The 24758-nt window shown below is 41.8% G+C and overlaps 1 protein-coding gene across 1 annotated transcript in view; it reads left to right on the plus strand.

The window, feature by feature from the left end:
• The window catches only part of SYN3 (synapsin III), a 202139-nt gene that overhangs the window by 25352 nt on the left and 152029 nt on the right, over positions 1-24758 (plus strand). Inside the window, exons 3-4 of the mRNA XM_019611443.3 lie at positions 9848-9905; positions 19764-19855. Of these exons, the coding sequence (XP_019466988.2) occupies positions 9848-9905; positions 19764-19855 (150 nt within the window). The remainder of the gene's footprint in view (positions 1-9847; positions 9906-19763; positions 19856-24758) is intronic.

A 24758-nucleotide genomic window follows, 5' to 3' on the forward strand; every position in this document is an offset into this window, starting at 1 on the left:
CTACTCTGTTTCTGATGGCACACTATAGCACTCTGCATATCTTGGAGATCTGGAGGAAGTGAAAAGCACCCAAGAGAATTCATGGCCTGTCTTCCTCTCTAAAATCCTTGCCACTCTTGACAGGTAGCATGTTCTGGTTTATTCCAAAGACAAATCACTATAAAAATAATATGAGCTCCACAGAATATCATCAGCTGCTTTCTGCATTAACAGCAGTAAAAGAAAGATACATGCTACTAAAAGCAGGGGAACTCACCCAGCTTTCTGTTGAAGTGACAATGTTTGGTCAAATTTTCCATCCTTCTCCAAGACTTTGCTCGAGCACATCACAAGGAAGCACACAGCTAATCTGCCTCATGCAGGATGTGTGTAAGAGGAAAGCACTATCAGTGCAGCTCCCTCATGTTCTTGTCTTTGACAGGCAGGCTCCAGAGGGACCACAGAAGTGACAGTATCCATGCACTGACATATTAGAGGAAAGCTCTGTTTCTCCTCAGCCAGTAATGGTGCACATCTCAACTGGGCGCATCTCTCTAGAAAATGAAGCTGCTCCTTGTAGACCAGGAAAGCAGTAACTGTGCTTTGGGAGGCTCCTGAAAATGTATCCACAACCCACCCAGAGCAGCTGCCAGGAAAGGGGAGCTCAGACATGAATACACACGCATGCATGCAAACACACAGCTAAAAGCAGTAAGACCACGAAGGAAGGGGATGGCAGGACTCCATGTAACAGCAGAAGGGCCAACTCTGGCAGCCTGACCTTAGCCAGGAGGAAAACATCCCACCTCTGGCAACTTCCTTGCTCAAAGCACCCTTAAGTAAAATCATGCTCTTTCCAGATTGAATGTCTCAGCAGATCAAGCAGTATTTAGTATTGTGAATTGTTAACCCACCTCCTCTGCGAAAGTGCTCAGCTTTTGAGCCTAATGCTTGGTGTTTAAACAGATTATTTGGGAAGCGATCAAGCACAGCTAAGGCTTCCATTAACAACATATGCTAAAAACATTGCTTTTTGGACCAGGCAGCATAACAAAGTTGTTCTTGCTGCATTTGTTATATATCTCAGTTGTATTTGTGAAATACCTCATGACGATTTTCAAAGCCATTGGCATGTGTTATCCAAATTTCAGGCTGTTTCAAGTGCAAACAATGGTTATGCTGTCCTGCACTAAAGGTGTGTGCCCTATGTGATGTGATTTTGTGTGCTAGGATTGTGCCATGTTTCACTGAAAACAAGCTGCTGAGGATATTTTAAGAGATGCAAAGTTGAATTGATTTTTCCTATTTATTTTACAGCCAAATCTGCCTAAGCATATTGTCTCCAAAAATTTAAAAATGAAAGAAGGGAAAAACTATGATTAATACTGAATGAAATCCTCTTAATACATCTGAAATGACTCTTTGTAAAATAATAATGTCTCGACTCAGATCTAATTATGGGCTGACCTGACAGGATTACTGTTTTTCACTGTATGAAGGAAATTATCAACATTTTTTCTTTGAAATAAAGCTATTTTTCCTTCTGATCAAACCTTAAATATGTTATTTGTCCAAAAATGCAGCTGGTCAGATATAACAGTCTCATAGTAAATTTTAGTAATTTGGGAATTTCTAAGACCTTATTTTTTGCAAAGAACTGCTTTTTAAAGATATTGCATGAGTATCTTGAATGCCATGAGTCATTCCATGCTTTCAGTAGGCTGAAGATGATATGTGAAAGCTCTCACCGAGAGGAATATTTCTGTACTTAACTGACTGAAATACAACGGAAAGTTCAGGACTAGCTTTTAAATTTGGACTTCATTGTAATTTATCATTTCTGTAACTCATTTATCTCTTTATAACTCAGAATTGATACTTCAAGCTTGACCTCACGAATTTGCAGGTTAAATTTCAAAACTTGTTAAAATTTCCTGGTAAGTAACCCACGATCATCTAATATGGTGGCAACTGCCTACAATTATGAATTTGCATTTATTGCAGAGAGGTAGCCTTATAATATTTCACAAGTTGCGTGCAATTATTCAGCTATAACTGTAACAACTAACTACAGAAATGTATGTTTTCAAAAATCTAGCTAAAAGCCTTACATTTGCATTATTTAATGATGTCTAACCAGGACTGAATATTTCTGTTTCTATAATCCACACCAAGTGTGACTTGAGGGCAAAGTTCCATTTTAGGAACAGAGGAGGCATGTTTGTGTTAAACCATGTGTGTGTATGTGTGTATGTATGCATGTTTGAAAGCAGCATGAAGATTTTCAGAATTAGAAATAGTTCCTAGCAGGCAGGGATAGGGGTGAAAAAGAGGTAAGACTGTTGGAGGTATTTAATAAATCACATTTATCACACTGCTTTTCAGTCTGTTTTAGGTATATCACCAGCATGTCTGCCTGTATTTTTGTTCTGCATATGCAAAGCAACTTGGGATCTAGTCTTCTTGCGTGAAAGGTGATACAGAAATGTAAAGGATTAGTATCATTATAAAAATAGACATAAGGAATATGGAAAACATTCCCCACCAGGTTATAAATATGCTAATACAAGTCAATTCTGAGACCTTAATTTCTTTACCAGAGGTCCTATAAATGCATAGAATTTAACTTCAGAATGTCCTGTCTAGTCCTGTGCATATTAAAAAAATAAAACAACATCCTTCAGATGTGTTTCTCAAGGTTCGTGAGACAGATTTCTTCTGCTGGAAGTCAGGAGCCCTTTCTCAGAGAGTTGTGTGAGTTAGCCTACTTCCCCAGGCTCCTAACATTCAAAGAGGGCAAAAAAAGGTTTTCTATTCCAAGGAGGAACCAGGAAAAAGCATTGCACAATCCCCAACAAAATGATACCACCAAACAGCTCCAAGCCATACTATCTAGATTTAGCAAGGCAGAAATGTGCCAGCAATGTCCTATTTTGAATAGTATGCAAAATAAAATAACTGCCTCACATTGTGCTTAAAGCACACCTCCCCAGACCTGTTTGTTGCCAACAGAAATGTGACCATGAGGGCGTGAACCCTTTGGAGTGTAGCCTAGGGGGGAAGACCAACATCGAAGTGTCCTTCCTATCCTGGTGGCTTGAATACAAAAAGCCCTGCCCATAAGTAATCGTGTTGCACTCACCAGTGCTGCTTCACTTGGCCAATTTCTTTGATTATCCCCATGCCATGAGCATGAGGTGGCACAGGAAGATGCTGGGGGGCCAGCATTGTGTGGGACTCTGCAGTTGAAGGAATAGAAAGAGTGCCTGAATAGTAGTGTCTCTGATTGTTAAAAGTGCTGTTTGTTTGCTGGCCCAGAACTCCTCTGAAACCAGGCCTTTGGTTCCATTGTCAACTCCTAGTCTTGAGAGAAAGGAGGGACCCACAGAAAGAGATGTAAAAAGCCCTTCTCCCTTCCTACCCCGAATTTCCCTTTCTGTGTGTGCCAAGAACATACATCTGGCCCTATAGGGTGGGGTCTGGGGCCTCACAAAGAATCACAGAATCATAGGGTTTGGAAGGAACACTTCTGGGGATCATCTGGGGATCATCCAGTCCAACCCCAATGGACCTCACCATGAGGAGTTCCTTTATCCAAAAAAAGAACTCCATAGCACCATCAGAGTCTGACACAAACCTCTTCAGGAGTAGGCATGGAGGTATTTCTTCCCGTGTGATTCCATAGCTAGTAATGTCCTGGGGGCTGTTTTACAGTAACCAGAGCAGGCTTGGCTTGTGGTTGTTCTGAGAAGGTAACAGAGGAGCTCTGTTCCCATCAACTTGCCATCAGACCTCGGGCTCTGAGGGCGTACCTGTAGTGCAGCTGGGTTGGCTCTGGATTGGGTGGTTCCAGCAAGCTAATTTCACCCCATGGAGCCCTGGGTCTGGCTATGGCAGTACTGCATCCCAAGCTGGAGCTGAAACTGCTGTGGAGCTCCTGGCAAGGTATCAGTGTATTTAGGGCTACTTTTTGTAGCATCCTAAATCTTCAGTGTACATCTTAGTCGCTTCCTCCCTACCTGTAAAATGGGGATCCCCTTCTATTTGCTCTTGGCTCTGGTCTGTTTAACTTGTCATTAAAACTCTGTTGTTCAAGATGTGAAAACATACATCTATCGTGCTTTTCCATCATCTTCAGCATCCTGAACAACTCGCTAGGATTTATTAGGTACCCTACCTAACAAATATTAACTACTAACCAGCACATCCCACAGCTGATCAATGTGTAAAAGTCTCTGGGCTGTAGCAGATGTAGACAAGAGCTTGAGTAGATTGCAAACTCCAGCACTTACCCCAGTGATTTTTCTCTTCCCTGTGTTCTGGGCAGTCAGGACTTGACTGTCTCAAAAGTCCTTCTTGTTTGCAGCTGGGAATTGCTGAACTGGGGAGAAGTGGGGAAGGCATTGAGGGCTGGTCCCTGAAACGAAAACATCCCTTGTTTTTACCCCTGAAGAAAAAAAGGGCATAAATGCACCTCTTCTCCCTCCTCCCTCCCCACTGCTTTTACAGCCTGTTGGGGGCTGGGGGGGTCTGGGCATTCCAGCAGCTGCTGGCCAGTATCCTAGAAACTACCTCCTTTTTCCCAGTCCCGGCCCCTTTTATGAAGGAGACAATGCAGACATACAGTGAGTGCCTTGTGCATCACTTGGGCCCCCAGGCCCTTTGACACAGGGATTTCGTACAGTGGCTAACCCCCAGCCTCTCTCCATGAGGTCCCCCCACACCCAATCCCAGGGACACCAGCTCAGCCTTTTCTAAGCTGCTCCAGAAAGAAATGTCATGCCTCGTTTTCCCAAGGGCTTGAGAGAAATATTTGTGATGCAATTTCAAGGGAAATAATTCAGATAATTCTAAAATGTATCCACTGATCCCTTTTGGCTTATTTATGTCTCTTTCTCAGCACTTCTCTCCCTCTTTCTTCCTCCCACTCCGTCAAGCTCCAGGTGAGAAGTGGTCTCCACCCAAAGAGTGGCTTTCCTTCTTTTCTTTGTTGAGTCTTATCCCAGAGGCACAAACCCAGGGGGACCCGGAGAGAAGGGGTTGTCCCACTCTACTCTGTGCTGGTACTGCCTCACCTACAGCACTGTGTGCAGCTTTGGGCACCACAGTACAAAACAGCCATAAAACTATGATTTATTATAAAATATTTATTATATTATAAACTGTGGGAACAGCTTTTGAACCACTGTGCTTCTCCAGTCCATTGATTCAACTCTCATCCTTCCTGACTGATTCTGATGCTGAGGCCAGTGTTAGGCCTTTTTCTAACACAGAATGCTGTCTAGAGGCACTGTATCTGGAGAAGAGGTCCTCAGGCATCTTCTCCAGCTGATACTTGATAGCTGTACATCTCCTGTTCCTCACCTGTGCAAAGCATTTTCCAGCCTGGCTGAAGTTATGCACTCCCCTGCTGCATCTCTGTCTCCATTTCACAAAGATTCACAGGAAAGTGCCGAAGCAGCCCTCTGAATCAGCTTTGTTGTGCTTCTTTGCATCAAAAGAAAAAAAAGCAGAGGGACAGAGGAGAAATAACTCCAGGGAGATGGCATGAGCTCTGTACAAGCAATACATCCACAATTACTTTGCTGTGTGTGTATAAATGGCATGGATGCAGGGGAGCACAAAGATTTGGCACCCTCTCATAGCTGCAGTGCAAGTCAGCCTGCTCACAGGTGGGTAACACCAGAGGTATTAACTCCGCTGCTGGTATTTGAGTGCCTCACAAGTCTATTAGCAGCCTTGCATCAGTGCTTGCATCTCTTGTTCAGAAGGATGCTTCTCAGGCATCTAAACAATAAAGTTATGGGTTTTCTGAGAATTTTCTCTCTGATGTATGTAATTCAAGATAAATTGATCAAACTATCAGTTGGTTTGTTTTTTCCCTGCTGCTATTCAGGATATGCTCTGTATATAGTAGAAAAAATGCATATATGCTTCCCACAGCCACAGTCACTGAGGAAAAGTGGAACTGTTTCATGGCAGCTCTGGAAAACAAGTTTTTATTCTTTCCAAATTACTTCATAAGGAGAGGCATCAGGTTTCCTGTGACCCTGCCACCATTTCAGGCAGAAAGCAGAAGTAATGCCTGATGCCCTTGCAACCAGAAAACCTATCCTTTTCTAGGGTGTGCAGCTTCCTTGCTGAGAGTTTCAAGGAAAGTTCTCCCCCAGAGAGACAGGGCAGGCCTTTGGCTGTTTATTACAGTGCTCCCTTCCTCCCAGCTGATGTGGCCACCTCTAAATGCATTTCCTAGCACTGTGAATCCCACCCAAGAACTGCTCTTGAGTGTGGCCCAGCAGTTTGCATCAATCAAAACATGTTTACATGCTAATTTGCTGAAATCACCACAACCGTACCACCCCATCTATAACCTGCATTGCCAAACTATAATGCTGTGTTCTAGAAGAGTAAACATCTGATATGTTTTAAAACTAAGAGCTGGACAGCTGATCATTGGTCAACACTGAAGGTTGCCTGAGGTGGGCTCATGAGGCCAGTGCTTGTCCCAAGCTGGTGGTGCTATGAGGCAGCCTCCACCTCAGGCAATGAGCCAATCTGATTGCTGGTGGCTGGCTGTGATGGAGATGATGGGAGACACCTCCAGGCTCCCTAAAAAAGCTTTTGGCTGGTCTTCTGGGTGAGGCTCACAGCGGCATTACAAGCTGTCTAGGTAACCCCATAGCAAGTCACTTCCTGGGCAGAGGCCTGGAGGAGCCCAGCACCTAGCAGCTCATGTTGATTTAGGGGAGATTCACAGATGTTTTGCACACTGTCCAACCTGCAAGAAGTACCCATGTTTCTGCTGCATCCTCATCAGTCAGCATGCTCTTTCTTTCCTCCATACATTGCCTGCTGTACTCTTGTAAGGAACAGGTTGCCCAAAGTTGTGGATTCCTCATCCTTGGAGGAGTTCAAGGCCTGGTTGAATGGGGCCCAAGGCAACCTGATATGGTGGGTGGCAACACTGTCCACAGCTGTGATTCTATAATTTTATGATTCTGTTATTCTATGATATTCTGACCAGAGGCCCTTTCATGTGCTGTGCAGTACTGACCAAAAATTGCTCCCTCTTGCCATGGGGGAATCATGATGTTTCCACAGCATCAGCAACAATTCGGGTTTACCTAAAATTTCAAGGACTCCACGGCAAGGCTAAAGCCATTTTTTATTTCAGCATGATAGCCTCTACAGCCCAGGGCTCTGAAACACCAGAAGGAAATTGAAAACATCACTCCATCCATTTCAGAAATGTTTTCAGAAAGAAAAGTTTCATTCTTACCCTGGACTGTGTCAAAATGGTGGCCTGACCTAACTATTTGGCTGCAAATTGATCTGCACCTGTAGTCTACAGAGACACTCGGAACAAGTTAGCCCTCTTGAAAGCTGTCTTTGAAAGAAAGTGATATATTGTTCTGGTAACAGATACTTGCCTGAGACACAGAATGACACAAACTGCATCGAAGGAGGGATAAGAAAGAGGTCACATGGTGTCTAACTGTGTGCTTTGTCCTACTCCAAGAAATCCTGGTGCTGTCTGTGCCCTCTCTGTATCCATGAGCTGAGCCACTGTTAACAGAATAACAGAATTAAGGTTGGAAAAGACCACTAAGATCATCTACTCCAACCGCCAGCACATCCCCACCATGCCCACTAACCATGGCACTCAGGCTACATCCGCATGGTTCTGGAATGCCTCCGGGGATGGTGACTCCACCACCTCCCTGGGAAGCCTGTTCCAATACCTCACCACAAGAGAAAAGGCTTTTCACTGCGAGAAGGGTAATTTCTGGGAGTGGAAGTCTCTTTGCTCCATCTGTGTCGAGCTAAAGACCACAGCTAATCACACTTCATTACAAGTTGAAGCAAAGCAGCACCAAGAAGTCTGCAACCAGCTGGTCAGCATAGTGGAGAGGCTATAGAGGGAGGAAGTGTGTCTCATAAATGTGGGTAAGGAGCATATGTTATGAGCGTTCTGGGAATAAGACAGGCTTGTACCAGTGAATAGCATGCCTCAAATTTCAGACCAGTTCCTGTGGGCCCACTTAAATCTTATTCCAGTTTTTCAGAAGTCGCTGGTTCTAGCAATATCCCCTGTACTTAGGAGCTAGGAATGTTGCCAGACCCTGCCATACCTCTAGAAATACGATGGAATTATTGAGTGCAGTTAGCATTCCTGTTTATTGTTAGAGGTGTGATGTCTCAACTTGTCTGGTGAGTTGCTGTTTTTCATGCAATGCATAGACTCAAAAGAAGGTAAGAAGTGGCCAGAACTCTGCTAGTTATACTAGACAGGGATTGTTTGAACCACACTGAGCCACCTGGCTGTTACACCGTCCCTGTACTTGTCCACACAGAGGTCTTATTAGGACCATGCTGATGGATAGACTGTCTGCGAAGGGAAGCATGGTACAGCCCTCAGATGCCCTCGTTATAACCACATGGAAAACTTCTTTTTTTATATATCTTTTCCTAATAAAACAAAAAGTTGATTTGGTTTTGAGCCAGAACCACAGAACAAAGCATCTTTACATTTCTCATTGACGGAGGAGGGGAGAATTCAGTTCAGAACTGGTGCATTTCAGCCATGAGGAAAATTACCTCCCTACTCTCTCTCCTTTTTTATTGGAACAAATAGACACATAGTAAAAATGTGAGCCAGCTTCTTATTTTGCTAATACTATAAAATAGGGAGTAAAGCCGGCTTCCCTTCATTTTCCTTTACTTTTTTATTCTGCCCTGTCTTTGCCAATTGGAAACAGAACTCAGAGAGTTACTTTGTCTCTGGAAACAAATCTTGCAGGGCTTAACTGTGTTTTCAGCACTTTTCAAACAGAAGAGCTTTTTGGAACCTACATGATCTTCCTGAAATTTTGGGGGGTCTGAGAAAATGATCTATGTTCATGCTTTCTTATGTGAAGCTTGTTTTATGAGGAGAAGAACTGGGGAGAAATAGAATCATAGAATCGTTTGGGTTGAAATGGACTCTTAAAGGTCATCTAGTCTAAATCCTCTGCAATGAACAGAAACATCTACAGGTAGATCAAGGTGCTCAGAGCCCCTCCAGCCTGACCTTGGGTGTGTCCAAGGAAGGGGCATCCACCACTTCTCTGGACAACCTATACCAGTGCCCAGCAAATATCCACAGAGGAAATTCTATTGGCAATCTCCCTGCTGACTGATTAACATAACAAGCGTTGTATACAATAAAAAGACTAAAATTATCTGCCTTTTTCCTATGCCAGTGCAAATGTCAGCTTTTTCCTCTCTGAAAGTGTTCTGTGGTCTATCTTGCATAGGCAGCTAGGAGAAGTGATGGAAGGCACGAAGAAATGTTCCTTCTTGCACTGTTCAGCTGGAAAACACCATTTCTCAGGTCAGGAGATCCTACATTCAAGACACTATAGATGAGTATACAATTTCTCTAAATTAGTAGTAGAAAGATAGGCAGTGGGAAAGCAGCTCTTCACTGAGTGAGCAAGAGAGAAAGCTTTACAAAATAGTTTGATGCCATGCCTTGCTTTGTTCTCCTTCTTTTACAGAATAGAGATCAGGTATTAAATGAGGTTAGTGAGGAATCATTGATTAGCACTGTTGCTCTGGAAAACATTAGGAGAACATGTGGTTTTCAGTTTGAAAATAAAATGAAAAAGTCACAAGCCTTGAAGGAACTTTCCAATGTGGTTTTCATCTGGCTTTCATCTCCAGGTTTCTCCTGGAGAACAGAAGGCTGAAGAAGATGGGAATTAGGAAAACGTGCCATGACCCACATAAAAATTCTTCAGCAAAAATGGAACTGCTGAAGCAAAATAGTATGCAGTGAGACATAAAGTCTCTTTAACCATGCCCATATCTCTCATTTCTTCTGCAGGGCCAAGTATTTCCAGGGGAAGAAGGTGAATGGAGAATTTGATATCCGTGTGGAGCAGGTCAGTGACAACTTACCTGTAAGAAATGTGCATGGGCAGAGCTGAGGTGTCAACAACAGATAGTCTGTGGATTTTCTCCAAGAGAAGAAAGGATGTGGGGACAAGTTTTAACACTTGTCCATTTTAGTCGATGATGTATGGCCTAACTGAAAATATCCTATCTTCTCTCTCTGTCTTTGCAGAATCAGTCACTAATTCAACTTAAAATTAAGTTTTCCATTTTGGTGGTAGAATTATCATTTCTTCCATCGGAAGACGACCTCACAGTTCCATATGTGTGTCTGTAAAAGTGAAAAGCCACTACACAGAAGTGCATCTTAGTGATGTTATATTCCACATGTGTGTTATTGAAGTCTTCCAACTTATTCTGATTTAAGTCTAAAAGTTTTGGTTTCCATATGCAAAATAACTGCACACAGAAAAATCTTCTCAGCATTGACCGATGTGCTGAGTGTGATTGTCACAGCAGAAATGATTGTTAATAACCATCTGCAGGTGCCTAATTTGAAGGCAGGCATAATAAGAGAGATGTAGAACTGAGTATGTGATTGTGAAGAAAGCGTGTGTTTGCTTTTTTTGACTTTAGGGCTGTAAAACTACTTGGATGGGTAAAGAAAGCTGGTGAATGTTAGAATGATCTGGTATTTTCTGTCTTTATAAATCTGGTGATTCTGTGTCATATATGTGGATGTGCATGTGTTTACATAAAAATACTCATGAAGTGGTTTTGAAGACTTTCTCAAGATCCAGTATCCCTGACAAGTTGTTCCTTCTCTTTTCAAAGAGATATTGTCCAGTTGCCTAAGGCTGTGCATGTGGACGCACAGTCTGATCAAAATCTGTGCCTAGGACAGAAAGGTTAGCAGGTCATCTTTTGCAGCTGTGATATACGAATGCTTAATTTTCCTCTTTTCATTTGTTCTTGCTTCAACCAGAAATATAGTTTGTCTTAGGAGAATTTTTTGTACTTTATAGGAAGAAATTCTTTTGATTTGAAAAGCTAAGTAACAGAACAGTTTGAATAACAGAAAAACATGAAAGGAAATATTCACATGTTCAGTAGTCTTGAAAAAAGATCATATTGGGAAAAAAGAACTACCCTATTTTTTTCTGACAGAACTAATATTTTGCTGTTCTTCTAGAATGCTCAGTATTTGGTTTAAACTGAAGGAAGAATCTGTCTTGCTGCTTTCCTTTTCCACCTCCATCTCTATTCCATCTTCTTTCTTAGTGAGCCATTTCGGAAGGTTGGGGCGCAGGGGAAGCAGAGAAGGAAAATAGGAATATTTTTTAAGTAAAAACATCACTTATTTATAATGGAGTAGGAGTACTGAAAACTGCACAGCCTCCCTCTCAGCAGTGGGAAGTCAGTTATCTAATCTGATTAAGCTCCCCTACCAGCTCTCTGAACTGCCTCTCCTCCTTGGCTGTTGTTCGAGGAATGCAAGACATATGTGATCATGCTGTCTCGCTGTCTGTCCCCCACACCCAAAACTGTGGAAGACATTGGCTGATTTCAGCTGAATTTGAGAAACAGGCAGAAGTTTTAAAATATTAAGTTTCAACAAGTTTCTTCAGCAGAGGTTCAGTTCCTATAAAATACTGGATAACCCACAGGGAAGAAACTGTTAAATACCATCCAGCTGCTTAGGGAGCTACTTCTGTAAGACTCGGCTTGTATGAAAATAGGTTTTATGGACTCTTGAAGAGGATTTTCTCTTTGTTTACTGAAGAAATGAACTGAATGACCTCAGTGCCACCTCCGGGCCCTTGGTCTTCAGCTAACCACTAATCATTACCATTAAAAAGAGACAGTAGACTCTATGGGCACACCTGGTTGCTGCTCGGAGAAGGAGCTGTCAGGGACACTGCAACCAATGTATACGTGTAGCTTCTACTTTCTTCTTTTGTTCAATTGAAATGAATGTGAGGGCTGACTTTTTTCCCATCTTTTCTTCTTCTCTTCTAATCTTCATCATGATGTCCAAAATGTATTTATTAATTTGCCTTAGAGGCTGCAGAATTTGTTGTCACCCATCCCTAACTGTAACTCAGGGACACAACTTCATTTTCAGATATGTCAAGCTGAGTGCTGGGGTGCTGGGAAGCAACCACAGTCCTGGAAGGATGCAGGAGAAAATGAAGCATAGGAAGCCAATCCATTAAGTGAAAGAGGAATCAAATGCCATTGGTTGTACAGGGGGTTTTAGTCTTGGGCCTCAGAGAAGCAGTGTGCATGCATGACTTTTATTATAAACTATCAGATGGAGTCTGAGGGTGGTAACAGTTAAGTATTTTCAAGTAAAACTAGTGCTGGCACAAAGAAGACTGATTGACATTGCTAAGTCATGTCTTTGATGCTAATCCACAGATAGAAGTATAGTAGCTCTGCAGCTTTCTCTCTTTAGCCTATCAATAAATCTCCAGTATATTCCTGCAAGATTTTTTCCCCAAACAGAGAAGTTAATTTGGTGTAAGTCCATTTAGGAGACCATTCAGCAAGGCAAGTATGATGTATTTATAAACAAAATATTTCCACTCAGAGAAACACTTAATTTGATTTCTGCACAAAACATTAGTTTGCACAAGGTAAAACTTCTGTGTAAATGCTGTCTTGAATTCGGGCCCCATTTACTTTGGAGGCAGTTTCCATTAAGTTGCCATTATTTGGGTATTTTTTTCACTACACATCCTTTTGTAGCACCAGTAGTCATTCCTGAAACTGAACATAACACTGATCGATAAGTGAAAATCTCTTTGACCTACTCCCATTTAAATCCTGATGGCTTAAGTCTTACTCAGTATGAGTTTAAGCTTACTCAGTATAGCTGAGTCTAAAAATACTATTCCTAGTTTATTCTTAAAATAAGATCATTAAATTTTGATCCATGCTGTTGCTTTTACTTGCCTTATGATTTCTGGCTTTGGGAACTGCAGGGTATACATCTGCAGCTCTTTCCCTCTCGAAATAGAACAGCTAGTGAATTTTTTTTAGAAATGAAAGGTTTGATTATATAAAATAGATATATGGTTAAGCTCAGCATTAAGAAGAAATATAAATGCCACAGGAGTTGACAACGCTGCTTTTAGTCTCTCTTGAAATTAATTTTGCGTTTATCTTCTCAGGCCATCTTTCTCCTTCACTAGCCAGGGGACATGAGGCATTAGGAAATACAGTCTACTCAGGAGGAGAAGGAATTGTGCTGTAGGCCTTACACTCTTTCATTTTCCATCACTGAAGACAACTGGTACTAATTTAGCACCTCTTCCACCACCTTCTCTGCCTTGTCCCAGTGAAAACCAAACTGTGCATTCATATGACCCTTGGATTTCCCATATGGATCATAAAATGTCCTGGGTTGGTGATCTCCTTGTGGGTTATCCTTGCTCCATTTGCAAAGAGGATACTGTATGGCTGTGTGTCACCAGCAGAAGATGGGAGGAGAGTTCGAGCTGAGGCCTGGACAACTACAGCTCCATCGGCCAAACCATGATACTGTAGGCAGGGCAGTGGTCACATCCCACATCTAGGATACAGGTGCCCACGAACAGGATATGTGCAGAGTAGGAGATGTGCACAGGGATGATTGTGGAGACCTGACTCACGACAGCAAACAGAAAGAGTTGAGCTTGTTTATCCTGACAAAATGGACAGATGCTAAAGGAGACATGACTCGTTTTAATAAATGCACCAGTTTAAGAAAGGGTTTTGTGATACAGTACTGACAAAAGAAAGGGCTTGAACCCTGTGGGTCTGGTGGTCGTCTTTGACCCTGTGTCCTGCACTGACTGAAGAAAGTACGTGAGGAAAAGAGGAGAGCACAGACCTAACTGGCAACAGCAAGCAGCACTTCTCCCAGTCTGAGTAGCTTTCCTTTAGATATTTGCTAAAGGCATTTCAATGCATTCAGAAAAAGTCTTTCCTGGAATTAGCTAACAGATTGTCTCTGATGAGGCCAAAAGTCTTATCTAAATTTTGATTTCTGTTGTCTGTCCACCCGTCTTCTTCCCACCATTTCCTGCTGTGACGAGGTGGGTCCGTCTCTCTGTCTGACATGCATTCTTCTTGCACAGCTCATTCACTTGTTCCCACTGCCTGGTTTATTTTCAGGGAATGATTATTCAGTGAACTCCTATGTACATGCTTCTGGAAAAGTATTGTGGTATAGATTATGACTTCATTGGCAACATTGTCAGGAAAAAGTTGTACTTGGCTCATACAGAAGATAATTGCAATACAGATCATGTCTTCTATTTCCATTGTACCTCTCATCCTAAAACAATGTTTTCATGTGTGGCTTGAAGTGGTCCTTTCAAAAGATAGAGTTTGATAGGACCACGTGTGACAGTGTGAATTAGTCTCTCATCAAACAACTGTATAATTTTTATTCATTACATATTTAAAGTTGTGGGTTGGGTTGTTTTGGTTTGGTTTATTTTTTCCAACTGAAAGCCAGAAAGCTGTTCAAGAACAGTAATAGCAGTTCTCATAACTTTGCCACATACAAGCATTCATAAACTGCGAATAAAGGGAATTGGAAAAATAGGAAGATGACTTGAAATCATTAAGTAGAATCTTCAAGGGTTGTTTTTTTTTTCATTTTCCAATTGTTTTTGGAGGCTTACGGAGTTCATGCATTTGATCTATATCCTGGGATCAGAAGGTTTAGAAATGTGTTTTTACTAACTAGAACTCCAATTTTCAAGCAGTCACATGATTTCTGAAAAGAAAATTTAAGAGGCGGTTCCAAATGCCATCAGGGTGAATGCTCCAAACAGCACTCATGCAGATCAAGGCATGAGGATCTTCACCACTATCTGTAGGTTAGGAGCACACATCCTGAATTTGCACCTTGCCAGGAGCAGTTCCCCTTAGAGCTCCAAAGGAATGTGTGTCCCCTCTCTGTTGAACCTCTCCATCCTTTTCTCCCAGGTAACAGTCCCAATACTGGGGGCAGGGTCCACCCCAAGGGATAGTGTCTCAGCAAAGAGAATGAAGTGGTGACTAATCTCCAATTCTGCATGCATGCATGCACCAAGTATGTACTGCCCTAGCCCCTCCTCCTCCCCTCACTCACATCCAGATGATCTGTTCGCTTTTCTGCCTGTGTAGGGATTAGGGACTGCTTACCTCCCCCGTGAAATGCTTGTAATGGTTGTAGTGAAATGTGCTGTTACTGGAATGCAGTCTGGCGTCTGCCAAAATCTGTCTTTCCTTATACATACTGGAAGGTCCACCAAAAAAATGAAGCATAAAATCCACTAAGGAATGTATGTGATTCGATTAGACATTAGTAATTCCTCATCCCAAGTGCCCAAGTCATGACACAAACTAGCCTGTTACTCTGACTGCATTTCATGTCACAGGGCAGGGGAACAAAAATACATCCATAATGATAACTGCTGAGGAGGTTCAGGAGCAAGCCTAGGAAAGCAGAGAGCTTTGGTCAGAGGCTTTGTAGCACAGTTGTTTGAGGTATGAGACAGACAGTCTCAAATAGACTGGTCAGGAATATCTGGGGAGATGGATGGTGATTTCCAGGTGGAGAGCTGGCTGTAGAGGGAACAAAAAGTATGGAACAACAGCAGTCATCATGCTCAGACTGTCTCCCTTGTGATCCTGCCTAGTATTTAATTAATACCACATTAATCGACTCTCCTTGTCAGTTCATTCCCAGAGCTGCAGACATCCAGTGACAACAGGCTGGGAACAGGAAGTCCATTGGAAAGGATACAGCAAGATCAAGACTCAGATCTGAAGCGTGTATGTGCACACAGCAGGAATAGCGTAGGAGAAAAGGAGCTCGGGCACACAGCTTGAGTGTGCATGCTGAGCATCTTGTTTCACTGACACAGGGATAGGACCAAGGAAACCATCCTTCCCAGGCCTATTCAGAGGTGGACCACCATCAGTGGGTGGTCAAGAGCCTAAGGAGACTGGGAAACCAGGGATCAGTCATGGAGCAGAGCGGCCTCCCAGAAGACCACTGCTCCCTTGCAGAAAGCTGGGGTCTAACACCATGCTGGAACATAAGAACACGAGCCACTTCTGTAAGGCAATGATCAGGTCTCAGTTAAAACACCATGGCAAACTTGAGATGTCACAATCCAAAAACATTGTGGTCCCAACAGAGACGAATCCAGTGACAGCAACATTTACCACTGTGTTGCTAAACATCACCTACAAGAAAATCTTACAGGAATGAGGTTCTGTCTATGAAAAATAAATAAATAGATAGATAAATAAATAAAAGGGTAACTCTTCAAGCAGTAAGTCTTCAACTTCTGCAGTGAGCTTAAGAAATCAAGAGAAATTCAGGTTAAACTTCAGGAAAACTTTCCAAGATTGTTATAGCATAGATTGTCTAAAGAGGATCATTGCCCATGGAAGAACTTTTCTGTAGCATCTGCACACAATGGCAGAGGTAGAATTAGGAGGAGAAACGGTTTGTATGATATCTTGAAGTCCTTCCAACCCAATGTACTGCCATTCTGTGAAAACTATTTTAAATCTAGCCTGAACATTTGTATCGAGGAATCTTTAAAATCTATGGCCTCTTTGTTTTATTCTCAGCAAACAGAAACCCTAAAATATCTCAACAGAAAGATCTCCAGTATCTAGAGAACACTAATGAGAGAAACTGAGAGTAGCTTGAGACTGAGTCCAAATGAAGTGGAGAGATTTGTGATTCCAAATACTTGAAATAGTAGGCATTTTTAATAGAATAGTCCTTTCAAATCTGGGCCTCACAAAGGTACAAATATACTCCCAGGCCCACAGTCTGTATTACATTATCATAGAAAATAGGTTGTGTCACGTTTGTCACACGTAGTTTTCTCTTGCTCTGAATGTTTTTGCAGCCACTGGCACCATTTGCAAAGCAAGTATAAAACACCATCTGGCTAATGTGTTGCTGCCTTATACTTGATGAGTCCTAACATGAATGACTCTTCAAGGCAATGGAGAGCTGCACTCTCCTGTTCTGCACACAGCTACCTGTCACTGTCTGCATGGGCTGCTTTCTTTGTCTGCAAGGTAAGAGCACGCTGGGGATGATCTCAGACTTAAAATCCCAGCCAGGGGAAGTCATCAGACTACAAAACCCACAAAGTTAAAAATACAGGGAGCATTGGAAAATCAACAGGAAACAATTTCTGCTGACTGAAATTTTCAGCCTTCTTCCAAATGCCGTCTAGCAGCAGAATGTCAGATGGGACAAAGCATAAGATCAGCAGTGGTCCTTAACTTAGTCTGTTTAAAACAGAAGTGGATGCCAGGGAAAGGTTAGGACTCAGCTGTGGTTGCATATTGGAGTGTTTTGGGGCTGGGGTTGTTCAGAGCCCTGCAGACCCTTTCTCTGCTCCTTAATCCTTGCCAGGGTGCCCAGTACAATGGTTGCCAAAGGGGATTTCTCCTTTTCTTCTGGCTCTTAACATAAACAGGCCTGAAATTGGACCTGGCAGTTTGGTATGAAGTACTTACCAGCACAGAGGGTTCTCAAGCCTGTTTGGATGTCAGGTGTCTGAGCATGGCTTTGTTTGTTCTGACTGCCGCGGAGCAATGCCTGTCAGGCTGACTTAGTTTGGCTGTATATGCCAGCCATCAAATGAGGGATGCCCATTTTCACTCCTGGCAAATCCAAATGTTAAGTTCTTTAGAACAAAACCACTTTGGAAGAAGAGCATAAAAACCATGAAAACACAGGCCCAAAATTTTCCTTTCTAGAGCTGGCTTTCATGTTGGATGAGATGTCCCTCAGCTGCATAAGCTGAAGGTGCAAAGTAACACCCCAAGTGGGACAACTCTGAGGCATACACAGCCACAAAGGTGGGAAACACATCCATTCCTTTCCCCAGTTTACTAAGCCCACGTGTAAGCTAGCAAGCAGATGTGCTATATTGCACTCTCATAAGACACCCTGAGGACATTACGGATAGTACTGAAGGCATCTCCTCTCCCTGAATTTGTTCAAGGTGAACTAATCCCAATATCTATTGAGATTTTCAAACATTTTAAATGCAGATGACTTTTGGAAATACATATTTTCTTCTCTCTGATCCATTATAATCCCTGAAGATCAACTAACCTAAGTAGTATGCAGCTGCAGCTAAAACAAAGGCCATGCAACCTCATAAGAGAAGGCCAGCAAGTCACATGAACCCACTACCTCTGTTTGTCTGTGTGCATGAAATAGGACTTTATTCTTGACAACGGGAATTTTCCCCCTCCTTCCGTTATAACTGGGAGTTACAGTGATGTAAGATCATGCAAGGGTGTTGCTTTGAAAAGTTTACACAGGGCCGCAGACATGAAATTTCATTACATCATCGGGTCACCAATCTACAGTCACTGCTTTAAAATTACACGGATTATAAAAAATGAAAGTTGGAAGTGATTTTTTCATTTATCGTCTGGCCTACAAATCTTTGCAGGTGCACCAGTTCTCCATCTACAAGCTTTTTCCATGAGGACAAAACATGGTGCTTTTTTTTTCTTTTTTATTATTTTTGGTGGGTTTTCTTCTGTGTGAAAGTTGTTCCTGGCACTATCTCCCAGTTCCAACTAGTAGAAATTTCAGAAGAATATTAAATACTGCAAGGATCTCAATAAAATCACAAGGATTAGCAACACCACGTTAGTGCTCTGTTATTAAGTAGCCACAGGTTAGAAGATGATTAATTGCTGCCCAGTCCCCACAAAGCTAATTCTGAAAGAAAGTCATTATTGAGAAGGGGAAAATTATCTGTTGAAAGAAAAGAAAACAAATACAAACAAATACAAATTTCTGTCTGGAAAACTGAAATCTGATTATTTATACATACAGGCAGACATCAGCTTGAGCAGGCAAACCCAATAGTTTGATATAGGATTCTGAATCCATAAGGATGTGTTTGCATCATGATGGAAAGCAAGATACTGTATGGTCCACCAGTGAGGACAATAAATGAACAGGTTATGCAGGTCTGAGATCTATTCAATTGCTCATAAAGGACAATTTTAGGGTTTGGAGCCCAAGTCTTGTGCAGAGCAGCTAAACCCAACATTCTCCTCCTGCTCCAAATGGCTTGAACCCCCAAGCCTTGCTACACTCCTGCCTGGTGGGAGCACAGCCAGCTGCCACACCACAAGTCATCACACCTCTCACCCCGTTAATCACCGTGATTTGAGTCTTAACTTTCACTGACACCCTCTGCAGTCAGAATCACCTGGTGCACATTTGCCTTTTGCTCCCCCAAAGCTTAAATATTCCTTGCCAACCTTCCCAGACTTGTAAGTTGCACCTCTTTTAGAAGATAAACTGTTTCAATAACTGAGAGTACTGTTAACAGCCTACCTGCCTTTTCCAATATTTTAAGAGGTAAAATCTTAATAAGTGAATTGCATCATGTGGGTGCATCTGCTTATCACATCCCTACAGCGTAATGAGGATTTTTAGCTATTAAAGGAGGTTTAAACCATTTGTATTATTATCATGTTTATGGTTGGCCAGCAGCACAGCAGCCAACTCAGACATAATTCTAAATGAATGCTTCCAAGTGGAAACTTGGAATTTGAATTCAAATGACCTTACCTCTTTTTATTATTATTTTTATTCTTTCCCGTATGCGTTTTTCATCTTGCTTATTCTTAATTCCTTCAGTATTTATTACTACAATAAGCCTAATCCTGTAAACTTGCATACCTGAAGTGTGGGACTCATAAATATTTCTGCAGCTTCTCTGGGGTAAATCAGATGGAATTGGATCTCCCATTGCCTCATGGGAAAAAAAGTAAATAAAAAAAAAGACAATTGGGTGTTGATAAGTTTATGTCTCTGCTGCCCTTGAATAACGCTCTGTCCTTTTGCTCTACTCCAGGCTGAGTTCTCTGAGCTGAACCTGGCTGCTTATGTCACCGGTGGCTGCATGGTGGACATGCAGGTCGTGAGGAATGGAACCAAGGTGGTAAGGTGAGTAGTACAAACTTTTCTTGAAAACTGGGTTTTCTGGAGAGATCTGAGAGCAAGCAGGATGATCTCAGGCTCTGGCTGGTATCTGAAGGAGAACAAACGGTTATGATGATTTGGAGGTTTCCCAAAAGAGATGGAAAGTCTGACTTGATACTGGTGATTTTGTACCAGGTCTCAATTGCACATTATGCCATCTAGTCATTGCTTCCAGTCCAGATCCTTCATCCCTCATCTTTAGGTTCTTTTTAGCCTTACATCTCCTAATAAAGGGAGAGATGATTAATCTTCATTTCTGTTGATTTATGTCTCCTGTTCTACCAACCGTCTTTCACTGTAAACAGTGCCTTGCACTCATTAGTCTACCTGTGTTAGATCCTGATGCTGGTAGACTGTTTTTGCAATAAACACAAAGCCGTTCTATGAATATGTCTTCTCTTCCCAATTTCCCCCTTAAATCTCACCTCTTTTGCATTAGATTCCCCATGCTTTAGCCTTACCCTGATATATATCTCACAGGTAATACCTTATCATTTGGTGATGGTTTTCCGTGCTACCATTACTTCATAATTTGCAGTCATTGCAAACAAAGATTCTTCCTGACCAATGCTTTCCCAATTATACGTCCAATTCACTTTCCTAAAGCATTATTTTTTTTCTTTTGGACACCAGAGTACTTGCAGTTTTGACTCGTTACTGGTACTATACAAAGAGCAGCGTAGGAAGTCATATTCGTATGATGGAAAAATGCTGTTTACAGAGCCTTGATACTACCTTCCACTTTATTATTCACAAGCCTACATCTGTATTAGTTTCTGTCATTAAATCTTCCAACTCTATATTTCATTTTTGACACAAAAGCTTTTCCTTATTTGATTGAAATCTCATTGCCAGACCCAATCCATTTTCCTAGCCTCCCTACTTCTTTTTCTACATTTACATTTTCTACATTTCTACATACACTTTTTGGTGTATATGACATCTTGAAATTTAATAATGTTCACACATTTAATCAACACTTTTGTTTATTTGCTTTTTGTTCAGAAATAGAGTCACAAATATATAAGATATAATGCAGGGAGATTTTTGAAAAGAATTATTAGAGCTTATGAAAAATGGTGATTCTGACAGTGCTGAGCTCAGTTTCATTTCTCAGGACAACATTTCCAAAACAGTGCTTGTCATTGTTAGTTAGCTGTGACTGTGGTCCGTGAATTCATTTCAGGCCTTGACATCTCTTAGAATGTCCACAAGTCTCCATTCTTTCTTTGGCACAGTTACAAGAGCGTCTGCTAAAAACTGTAAATGTCAGGTCTGTTATATCCATTTGCTTTCTCTGAGTCCATGAATGTCTGTTTCTCAGTTAAAGACAGCATACATCCTATGAACCTACCACTGGAGCATCCATCAGACAGTACACAGCACTAATGCACTCTTCTGTTCACTTGCTTACAACGCTGGAAGGCTTCCCAAGAACCATTTCCTAGGTTGATCACATCTTCATTTTCCTTCCCATGCTTTTCCTCCCAAAGCCATTCATATGTCTAGTAGAAAGTTCATCAGCTATTAAACTGAAACTGAAGACAAAATTTATTTCACAGGAGTGTCTGAAGCACAGTGTTCATGTTTCTGCTCCTGGTTAATACACATATATAAAAACTAACCTCATGTCGCTATTTATATATGAAGTATATATTTATATATATGTAAATGTAAATTTTTTTTGTGAGTGACAGCAGTTCAGCTTCTTGTGTTTATATCTGTTGAGTGCCTATGGAAGAGGAGGATTTGCCTCTGCCTGTGTAGAGATGTGTATAGCATTTCAACACATCAAACTACTGTCGATGCTGTAACCTCTGGGAGCACAAGAGGTGGCAGATTGGTCTAAAAATAGTAAGTACATTACAAGCCAGTGGATTTTAAATCAATGAAACAATAAGCACTTTTGTTATTATTATTTATAATAAAAGTAATAATAATAATAAAACAACTCCTGGGATTTTCTCTCCAGTCTTGTATAATGTTAATTGAACTCTTAGCCTATTAAATTATGTCATATTGCAGCAGATCTCCTAACTCCTTCTATAGACTGGGAACTTCCTGTCATATGGTAAAGGGAAAACTCTTTCCTTGCTGATCTCTTGATCCTTTCTGCCACCTTAGATTAAGTCATTCTCTTACACCCTGTGCAAACTGACTTGAGCTGCACAAGGAAAGGACTGTGGCTCTTTTACCAGAAAGATAAATCTTCTTTTGTTGAGAAGATACAATCATTGTTGTCAATTAACAACAAGGAACTGGAAGTATATAGACCTTCACAACTATTAGCCCATGTATCTTTAAACAAGAAACTACTAGTAAGTTTGCAAACAACATAACTGAAGCATGCATTATTTTTCTTGCTTAAATTTAGTAAAAATATATCTCCCAGTGTCTAATTTTGCAGCAGCAGAACTCCTTTATCTATCTACTAAGTTCTGCACATCACATAGAATGATTGAGGCAGTCTCATTGGAATGTGGTGCTGGAAATAGAAAATATTATCTAACAAATTTGCAAAATGTGTTTCCCTGTGCCATTTCCACTACGGTACGCAATGCCTCCATCAGCACTCCATTCAGCAAGCTTTATTCATAGTTAGAAAACGAAGAGCTTGTGGTAGAACATCTCACTAATTTTCCACCATTTCCCTATTTCAGTGTGTGACCTCCTGCCTCATGTCTTGACTGGGAACAGAGCAGAGGCATGAGCAGGGCACTTGGGGCTCAGTCAGAGGAAACTTCTATGCCTTGGTCCTTGTTATCCCAGCACTTCTTTGGGTACAGTTGGCATCAGATTCCCCAGTGAAATCTCAAATATGGGAAACAGGAGATGGCACTTGTTCATCCCAGAAAATCTCTCACTGACTTAGAGTGACCCCTTCAAGCGAGAAATGGCAGCCTTTCTGGGTGCAATGAAAGGACCATTGTGGAGTAATTAAGCAGCGTGAAAAAAAACTAAGCATGGGTGATGCCTGCTTTTAAATCATTTGGGTAGATCCTTTATCTTCCTTCCCAAGCATCCACAACTTCCTGTTTTACAGATCTACAGACATATATGCACACACACACACACACACACACACACTCATACTAAACTGTCTGGAGTCTAATGTACCTTAGAAAACTCTTAGGTTGTGTCATCTCTACAGAGTTTAGATGTAAAGAGTGGGATTTTTGTTTCCATTTGTTCTTCATTTCCCTGAAGGGCCTTTTTTACCAACATTTCCATAGTGCAAAGAGGCTGTCAGTGCTGGCACTGCACCCATTCTGAGGTGCATTTATACTTTCAGGATATTATAAAAGTGTCTCAGTATAAATGAGAGTTTGAGCTGTCTCTGCTTCTGACAACACTTAGACTACTAAACTATGATCTCAGCCTCTGCATTAGATTAAACACAGTTTTCTGTTTGCCTTTTGGGCTTTACAAGGCTTCAGCTATTAATTCCAGTAGATGTGGGACTTAGGCAGGGATATGCCTTATATAAGAAATCTGGACAGTTTTCTTATATAGGGAATACTAATGTCTCTGTGAACATTACTGACTTTTAAGGATATAAATTAATCATGGGCCAGACTGCTCTCATCTCCTGTCTCCCTGTGGAGCTGGTTCTTTTGCCATTGGGGCTGATCATCAAGGGCAAAAATTGGTATCATCATCAAGGCTCCATTTTGGTATGTCTACATGGGACTTACCACTGTGAGGTCCTGTTGCAGACCTCATTGTAGCACCATAGTACAACGGCTGATGGACTAAGAGGTGTCCATCATCTGGATGAAGAGGCCATGTGTGACGCAACAGCCCTGGCAAGTGGAAAGGAGTGACAAAACAGACAGAGAAGCAGAGAGGAGCCAAGCATTTCTATGGGAAGAACCCTTTCTATGGGAAAGCCTCAGCAATGGAGTGGTGTTTAATCTTTCAGGCCTTGCCTGAATGTAGCTGCTTAGTGTAAAATGGGTCCCAATGAGATGAATCCCAGAATCCTGAGGAATTAGCTGATGTAGTCACCAAACACTCGATATTTGAAAAGTCATGGCAATCAGATGAAACTCCTGGTGACTGGAAAAAAGACAATGTCACACCCATTTTTAAGAATGGTAAAAAGGATGACCTCAGGAACTACTGACCTGTCAGTCTCACCTCTGTGCTGGAAAAAATTGAGGAGCAGATCCTCCTGAAAGCTATGCTAAGGCACATGGAAAAGAGGAAGGTGGTATGGAAGAACCAGCATGGCTTCATCAAAGGCAAATCCTGCTTGACCAACATAGTGGCCTTTTATGATAGTATACTGCATTAATGGACAAAGGAAGAGCCACTGTTGTCATTATCTGGACTTCAGTATGGTCTGTGACACAGTACTCCACAACATTCTTTCCAAATCAGAAAGGTATGGATTTGATGAGTGGACTGTTCAAAGGGTGAAGAACTTGCCACCAGATTGATTCCAGACAGTAGTTGTCAATGGGTCTAAGTCTGGATGGAGATCAGTGATGAGTGATGTCTTCCAGGGGTCCATGCTGGGACCAATGCTCTTTAATATCTTCATCAATGACATTGACGGTGGGGTTGAGTGCACTCTCAACAAGCTTGCTGATGACTCCAAGCTTTGGGGTGCGGTTGACACACCTGAGGGATGGGATGCCATTCAGAGAGACCTACACAGGCTTTAGCAGTAGACCCAGGTGAACCTCGTGAGGTTCAACAAATCCAAGTGCAAAATCTTGTATCTGGGTCGAGGCAATATCCACTGCCAATACAAGCTGCGGGATGAAAGGATTGAGCGCAGCCATGCTGAGAAAGACCTGGAGGTGCTGGTGGATGGGAAGGTGGACATGAGCCACCAGTGTGCCCTCACAGCCCAGAAAGC

Source organism: Meleagris gallopavo, chromosome 1 (assembly GCF_905368555.1).
Source record: "Meleagris gallopavo chromosome 1, MGAL_WU_HG_1.1, whole genome shotgun sequence".
Taxonomy (NCBI): domain Eukaryota; kingdom Metazoa; phylum Chordata; class Aves; order Galliformes; family Phasianidae; genus Meleagris; species Meleagris gallopavo.